General features: G+C 55.5%; 1 protein-coding gene across 1 annotated transcript; it reads left to right on the top strand.

Annotated features, from left to right (window-relative positions):
* The first annotated feature begins 5,154 nt into the window (after positions 1-5,154).
* Positions 5,155-7,505, top strand: LOC144989537 (uncharacterized). Its single transcript, XM_078942156.1, has 2 exons — positions 5,155-6,480; positions 6,579-7,505. Exons 1-2 carry the CDS (start codon positions 5,295-5,297, stop codon positions 7,355-7,357), a joined length of 1,965 nt encoding a protein of 654 aa, XP_078798282.1. The 5' UTR covers positions 5,155-5,294; the 3' UTR covers positions 7,358-7,505.
* The last annotated feature ends 830 nt before the right edge of the window (positions 7,506-8,335 follow it).

Here is an 8,335-nt window from a genome sequence, read left to right on the forward strand (position 1 = left end):
ACTTCAAGCGTGGCGTGCGTTCTGACATGCCCGCAATACTGGGAATCGCCTCGGCCGTGCACAGGCTGAGGGACTGGAAGAGGCAGCAGATGGCGGCGGGCATATCCACCGCGAAGGCCGGAGCCGCGACGCCTGCGTCCGGCTGGAAGCCCTCCAGGTTCGCGAGGTCCGCCGAGCTCCGCACGCCGCCGCCGCTGCCCTCTACGAACAAAAGACTGCCCGAGCTCGACGAGCTGGGCGACATCGTGATCACCGTCCCGGAGAGCGCGTACAAAGATCCGGCGTCGGGTTCCAAGAGCTCCCTGGATCCTCGGTACAACGTGGGTCTGAGCCACACTCTGGTGTGCCCCGGCCTCGTGGCCGTCCACGGAGCGCTCGGGGTGTTCAAGGAGCCCCACAGGGAGATGTACTCGACCAGCTACGACAGGATCTACGTGGGGAACTTGTACGCCATGGAGTCGTGCACCCCCGGGGAACCGGACAAGCGGGTCGAGTCGTCGGGCAGGCCTCCGCAGGTAGCGATAAACATCAACACCATGGTGCCCACGACCGATCCCAATCACTACACTGTGGGGATCCTGGACGCGAAAAGGTTCGTCGAGTACGCTCCGCCCGTGAGCAGGGTGTGCACCGCGCACAACACGGGAGAGAGCAGCCAGGGCCTGAATCTAGTCTCCGTGGACGAAAGCTACGCGTTGGACAGGCCGGTGGTGGAGCACGATCGCGGGGTGATCGTGAAACCGGCGGAAGCCATTCACTTCGTGTCCAACTTCACCCCGGGCCTGGACTACATCAACCTGAACGTGAGCTGCGTCAACTATGACGTGAGCGCCCTCAAGCCCTGCCTGATCTCGGTCTGCGGAGGTGATGACGGCTGCCGGAGAGACTACGGCAAGCTGTGCGATTCAGCGCACGAGATCACAGACGATGCCCGCAGGGCCGGAGACCTGATGAGAGAGGGTCTGGAGGAGTTGGCCGCGCAGGAGCGCAAGGCCTCTGCGTACGCCCTGCCCGACAATGCACCCTTCCCGGCACTCGACGGGCCCGAGCGACGCCGCACGAGGCACAAGAGGTTCCTGGGCTCGTTGCTCGGAGGCGCTGCCCTGGGTCTGGCATTGCACGTGTCTCAGAGAGTGGATCGCTTGGAGGTCCAGATGGACTCCGTGAAGAACGCGTTCACGAATGTCGCTGGGCAACTGGTGGAGGTGAGCAACCGGCTCGACGCCAACGTGGCGCTGATAGACGGGAGGATAGACGAACAGGAGAGGAAGATGAAGCGCAACACCGAGATCGCCAACAAGAACTTTGGACTCCTCAGGGACGCGATGAAGCGCAACACCGAGGCAGCCCTGCGAGACACCAACGTCAAGTTCTCCGTGATGGCCAGCTACCAGATGTGGTACGCTCAGATGCAAAGCGTGACCCATCAGATGACGCAGGCTGCCATGCACACCAAGTTCATGGCCAGGGGGGTGGAAAACTGTCTGAGGCAAATCGCCTCCAAGCGCTCGGGGAGCTGCCCCAGTGGCATGACCGTGATGCGCGATCACCCGGGTCTGTCCGAGTTCCCGACCGTGGGCGCGGCCCTGTACAGAAATCGAAAGCTGTTCATCGTGCACTCGTTGCCGAACGCCGTGGAGCGCGCCGTGGTCCGAGGGATCATACCAATGCCCAAAATCAGCACCGATGGCGTTCCCTGTTGGCCAGACTACGATGTTTGGCTCATAGACGGACGGTTCTACGAGCCCTCCGAGTGCCACGGAAAGTACTGCAGGAGGCCCGAGCTTCACGAAAGGTACAGGAGGTGCGTCGAGGACCCCTCGGAATGCAAGACCGTGTGCGGAGAGTGCCACAGAAACATCTGCTACCGCGACAAGAAGGTAACTTGGATGGAGGGGTCGGTCACGGTCGAGATCGAATCCCCCCCGCTGAAGCCTTTCTCCAGGCCGCACATATCGGACGGGCCGGTGTCGTTCGCGGACCTGCTGAAAGACAGTCTGCCCGGGACTCCTGAAATGGAGCTGCTGCGAGCCGTGAACACGACGTCGAACCTGTTGTCCGTGCGTCAAAACCTGAACAACATCACCAGAGACCTGACTGATTTTGACGCAAAGTACAACGAGATCGTGGCAGGGAGAGTCTCTTTGGGAGGCTGGCTATCGGGGTTCGCCAGCAGCTCGGCTTTGTGGATTTCGATGGGCCTTCTCACGACCTGGTGCGGAGCGCTTTCTGCTGGGATCATCTACTTGGTGTACTGCGGAGGGGGAGGCGGAGCAGGGCCTGCGATCCCCAGATCCGCAAAGCTGAGGAGGACTAAGATGCTGTAGTTTGTGTAGTTGGATCGAATGTGTATTTTTTTTTTCATTTTGTCTGTGTTGCATGTGCACCATCCTTTGGATAGAAGCAGATGTATCTTGTCGTGAAACTGTTTGAAAAGCTCGGTGCTCTCTGAGATGGACACTGTGCGTTTGAGTGCGAAATAAAGGAGCTCGTTCAAAAATGCTCTCGTTGCTTTGAAGTGTTTTGCCACCGAACACAGCTTGCGCTTCATCTCTGGGAAAATACACTACACATTTTCTTTGTCAAAAAAAAAAAAACCCAAAAAATGTGTTCACACGTTCACGGCAGTGCACCCTGTGCTTTATTCCTGCCGATCTCCGGAGTGGGAAAGAGAAATGTAGTTTGTGTAGTTGGATCGAATGTGTATTTTTTTTTTTCATTTTGTCTGTGTTGCATGTGCACCATCCTTTGGATAGAAGCAGATCTATCTTGTCGTGAAACTGTTTGAAAAGCTCGGTGCTCTCTGAGATGGACACTGTGCGTTTGAGTGCGAAATAAAGGAGCTCGTTCAAAAATGCTCTCGTTGCTTTGAAGTGTTTTGCCACCGAACACAGCTTGCGCTTCATCTCTGGGAAAATACACTACACATTTTCTTTGTCAAAAAAAAAACAACCAAAAAATGTGTTCACACGTTCACGGCAGTGCACCCTGTGCTTTATTCCTGCCGATCTCCGGAGTGGGAAAGAGAAATGTAGTTTGCGTAGTGGGTTTTCATGTGTATTTCATTTTGTCTGTGTTGCATGTGCACCATCCTTTGGATATAAGCAGATGTATCTTGTCGTGAAACTGTTTGAAAAGCTCGGTGCGCTCTGAGATGGACACTGTGCGTTTGAGTGCGAAATAAAGGAGCTCGTTCAAAAATGCTCTCGTTGCTTTGAAGTGTTTTGCCACCGAACACAGCTTGCGCTTCATCTCTGGGAAAATACACTACACATTTTCTTTGTCAAAAAAAAAAACCCAAAAAATGTGTTCACACGTTCACGGCAGTGCACCCTGTGCTTTATTCCTGCCGATCTCCGGAGTGGGAAAGAGAGAGGTTTGTAAGCCTGGCTTCTGCAAGCGTGAATTGACAAAACAAAACAAACAAAACAAAAAAAAAAAAACATCTGCGTGCACAAGCAGTTGCGCTGATCAGAAGTAATTTTATGGTCACCAACACCACTCTGCTCTCTTTTCTCCCCCCACCTTCATAGAGCATGGGCTTCCACTGCTCCTCCCAAGTCTCCACCTTCATCTTTTACTCCCTGCCTCTCCTTTTTTCCTATTGGTCCCAAACATTCTCCACCTTCCCCTGAGCACTGCTCCTCCCAAGTCTCCACCTTCATGTCTTACTCCCTGCCTCTCCTGTTTTCCTATTGCTCCCAAACATTCTCTACCTTCCCCTGAGCCTACCAGTTTTCTTTTCTGAGCCCAGAACTTTTTGTGTTTCGAATGTCTGGGCTGCTCCGATTAACAGCGGATTGATGCCACCGTGGATGCTTGGCGTGCGAGATGCCGGTCTGACTTTTTGAGCTTCGCGGGAAGGTCGAGGAGGGAGGACAGTGACTGCGAGCATCGGTCGTATTCTATGAACTGCACTCGGCCGTTTTTAAGCCTGGTCGGAGGAGGCGAGTGGCTGTCGGACGGACGCTGTTCACATCGGTCAGACGCTGTAAACATCGGCCTGACTCTGACGGATCTCGTCCAACCCAGAGACGTCTTGCTGCGAGCGGAGTTCTTGCACTCTGGGGGAAGGTCAGACTCACTGATAGTGATGAGTTTTGTTTTGGCATGAAAGTGAGGAAGGTGAGAGTTTCTTCTGTTGCAGAGATTTCGAGACTGTCGAGGAGGGGCTATATAAGTGCTGCCAAGTTTGCTCACAGAGGACTGAGCTCACACCCCAGCGTTCGTTCGTACAGGAACACTAGAGATTCGCCCCTCGGCATCTGGGTGGAACTCGGCTCTCTGTTCTAACGAAGCCCGCGGTGCAATGAGGGTGATTTCGGCTGGATACGAGAACAAAAAGATGCAGAGGAAGGCCAGGCCCGAACAAAGAAGGATCGGCGGGGGCCAACGCAGATACACTACGCCTTCTCCCCTGCGCAACCTGCAGCAAAGGAGAAGGCACGAAACGGAGAAGAGAAGGAGAGAAAGAAAGCGCTTCGACTGGACGCCCGAGTGGGCCGAGGGCGAGATCTCCCGCCGCGACCAGAGGGATGGAGTCCGCGATCGTTACCGAGGAAGCGGACGCGAGCGGGCCCTCGGATGCGTCCGTCTCGACCGCGAGCCTCCCCTCTACCCGACACTCAAGAGGCAGGTTGGAAAGGAGCTCGACCCTGAATTTGCACCTCGTCGCAGAAGGGCAAACCCTGCGGGCGGTTGCGTGCGAAAAGGAGACGGCGAATATCACCGGAGCGAGAGGATCAAGCGCAAGCGGGACCCGAGCCTCAGCCCTCGCAGGACTAAATCCGAGATTCGGCTCGTGAAAAGGAGGACCGAGCCAGAGGGGCCCACTGGTGAAGAACCGTCGCACTTTGGCGTGGATGTCGGCGAAGCTCACGACGGCAGGCGAAAGGCAGTTCGCTGGGCTGTGCCTCACGCCGGTTGCAATTTTGACCGCGCGAACCCCCAATCGTCGTCCTCGCGGAGAGGCCGTCGCACGGAGCGAGACACCGCGACCAGGCCCTGGAGACTAGGGTGTTGTTCGACAAAGGAAGACAGCTCCAGCGAAGGCGAGTACAGCGAGGGCGAAGAAGAGAAGGGCGAAATTCGCACGGCCGAGTACGAGGCCAAAGAGCGCGCGTGCAGTCCATCTGATGTCAGCGCCTCCTCCTCGGACGAAGACGACAAGAGTCGGGGGCGCGTAGAAAACGAGGCGGCCTCTCCGGAGGAAACCGAAGACGAGGCGGAAGAGGCTCGCGGCGAGCCTCTGTGTCCTGGTGCTGAAAGCGCGGGGTGTCGCGAGGCCCTCGCGGATGGAGGGCGACAGCCGGTACCGGGAGGCGCAATCTGCGTTGGACTCGAAGCCCTGCGGAAAGCAAACCACGTCGAGCCCACTCCGGCGCCTCCGCCTAGCCCAGTGGACGCCACGGAGCAAGACCGAGGCGCGGAGAGCGAACGCTCGCTCCGCCCGGGGGAGATCGACGTCCCGGAGTCCGAGGAAGGCGTCGAGGTCGCGAAGCGAATGGACGAAGAGCTGCACACTGCCATCTGGAGCATCAGCGGCCAGCCGTGGGTATCCCCGTCGATCCTGGGAGGCATGGTTTGAAGGTGATATTCACAAGTTGTCTTTTGTGTCACTGTGGGTGCGTTACAGAAACCCCTCCAGATATTATTTGACTTCGACTGAGGACGAGGAGTACGGTACGCTGGAGGAAGAAGCCAGCGCCATGCTGTGCGAGAGCGTCATCACGAAAGCGTACGACGACATCAACTTGATCACGTACCCCGATTGCATCGAGCCGCGCGCGGCGGAACCCCCAAACGGTTACCAAGTTCCTCCTCGGGTCGCTTCGACTTGCGTGGAGACGATTGAGCTTCCAGGCTCTCTACTTCCGCCACCCGAGACGGGTGACGAAGATCTCGACCATGGAGGGGACGGACGCCCGAGCTCGCAGCCTGACGTCGAGCCGCCGAAAAACGAGCCCGGCGCAGCGCTGCAGAGTGAGTCTCCAGGGCTCTGTCTCTCCGTGGAGTCCAACCGACGCGAGCCCAGGACGCCCGCAGAAGAGGAGCTTGCGTGCTGGAGCGCAGAGGGCAGCGCGGGGCCGCGCCCTTGGGACGGCATCCCCGGCGTCTCCCTATCCACGCTCGAAGATCTCATCACTTGCCCATCATGCAGACGGGTTTTCAACCGTGCGCCGGTGTGCTGCGGGTATCTCCTGCAACTCAATCGACCCGTGCAGTGCCTCTGCGGATGCGTCCTGTGCACGCTGTGCATCAGAGCGCAGGGAGGCTGCCGAAAGCACTGGGTCGTCTCCGAGAACGGAATGGTGAACGCCACGGCAAACGCGCTGGCTGACATGCCGGAGATGGAGGCTGTAGGAGCTTGGGAACTGGAGCGAGAAGGTAGCGACCGCTTCATGACGAGGATCGAAAAAGAGGAATGCGTTGAAAGGATGTTGGCCGAAGGGTCGCCAAGTGACGAGGAACTTCAGCGAGGTAAGAGGCACACCCTCTAGCACCTCGACCTTGCACAGCTTCAAGAGTCTGACTTTCCTCTCTCTGATTTCTCTCTCTCTTTTTTTTTTTTTACGCAGCGTTCCAGACCCTGATAAAGAATCCAGCAAACGACATGTCTTTCACCTACTGGGAAAATAAGCTCTTGCCTGAGTATGATGCCTACAGATACGTTTGCATGCCTCACATCCCGGGGTTTTGGGACCGCGTGCTAGTGGGGAAATGGTGCCCCGAGAGCACCCAGGCGGCCATCGGGCCCGACGTGCACCTGCCGCGGCTGTTCGACGTGGACATGGGCACGCATTACTTTCACTGGTGCTGTTTCGTGTTCAAGGAACAGATCGTCTTGGCAGCGTGGTGCACCACCAGAGTGTGCCAGGGTGGGAGCATGAGAGTCCTCCCACTGATCGACAGTTCTTTGAGGGAGACAGTGTCCGAGGTCAAGTTCAAGAGGATGATTTTCCTCCTGCGCACGTGGTTCACCGTGCAGTACCGCTCAAGGGAAGGCGGCGGGCGCGTTGAAAGGGACATCCACGTGGTCTTGGACTGCAAGCCGCTCGATGGACCCACCATCGTTCAAGCCATCGCTGAGCTTGCCGCCCGAAGCGGAATGGAGAAAGCGGATCCCAGCTACGTACACAAAAGGGTACGACCCTTCGCCTTGGACGCAGATGTGTTTTCGGCTAAAAACGCAGCTGCGGCCGCTCTGTTCGACTACAGGCCGCTGTCTTGCTGCCAATCCCAGACGCTTTACATGAACGTGGCAGAGGAGTTCAGCGACTGCCACCGTAACTCGGAGACTGGAAATACGCTGACCCGACCCATTTGCTACGAAGGTGACAAAAATGTCTACGTATGAACATTTTTGCTCACAATGTTCACATTATTTCATCATCATTTTTTTGTATTATATTTTTTTTTTAAAAAAAACAGGTGTGTGGAACATGATTGCATAGGAATTGTCATCGAAGTGTTTTGCTTTTACTCTTTTACAATTTGTTTTCTTTACCACAGTTATCTCAGAGGTTTCTTTCGACAAGCAGATGTTATTCCTTGTGACTGCCATTGAAACAGCGAAGGCTTGCGTAGTTGTCTTTCTACCTCGTGCATTTCTTTTTCATAGCATGCAATCCAATCACATGAACTGTACCCTCAGCATGCAATCCAATCACATGAACTGTACCCTCTTGAAATGTAAGACTTATTTTCCTTTTGTACTTTGAATAAAATCATATTGCTGTTGATTGAAGTACGCCTACTGTAGTCTCACATCTTCTCTCTACATTTCTTGGCAAACAGAATATGGAAACAAGCCAAGCAGTTGTGTTTTCAGAAATTATTTTATTCAGAATTTGTTACAAGATCAACACACACAGACAGTCAAACACTGTTGCATTTGAAAACAAAACAAAAAAGAGACACACTTTATACAAAGGGCAGGTACACTAAGAAAGAAAAGAAAAGAAAAGCCCTGAAACCCCAACAACCCAGACCTTCCGGTAGGAATTTATATGCGTTCCCCATCAGAGAACCGTAGCGGGACTACCCAGTTTAAGGGCGGTCACACGAGCCAGTGAGGGTGCCTCTGAGTAAGATGGCCGTCTTCGTAAGCCCCGCTGGCATCTTCCACCGTCATTTTAGACACCGGTTCCCTCATGTCGTCGAGGTCCCTGTGGACGTTCAAGGCGAGCACCGTCCTGTTTATCTTGGCCGAAGCGTTGAGTTGAAGCCCCACGCTGTCTGACAGAGTGTCCACCGCGCCCACCAGCCTGACAGCATCGATCCGGCCCCTGAGCGCCATGAGCATGTAGCGGAGCTGGTCCCTCTGAGTCTCGGC

This window comes from Oryzias latipes, chromosome 23 (genome assembly GCF_053564925.1).
Source record: "Oryzias latipes strain Hd-rR chromosome 23, Olatipes_Hd-rR_3.1".
In the NCBI taxonomy this organism is placed as follows: Eukaryota; Metazoa; Chordata; class Actinopteri; order Beloniformes; family Adrianichthyidae; genus Oryzias; species Oryzias latipes.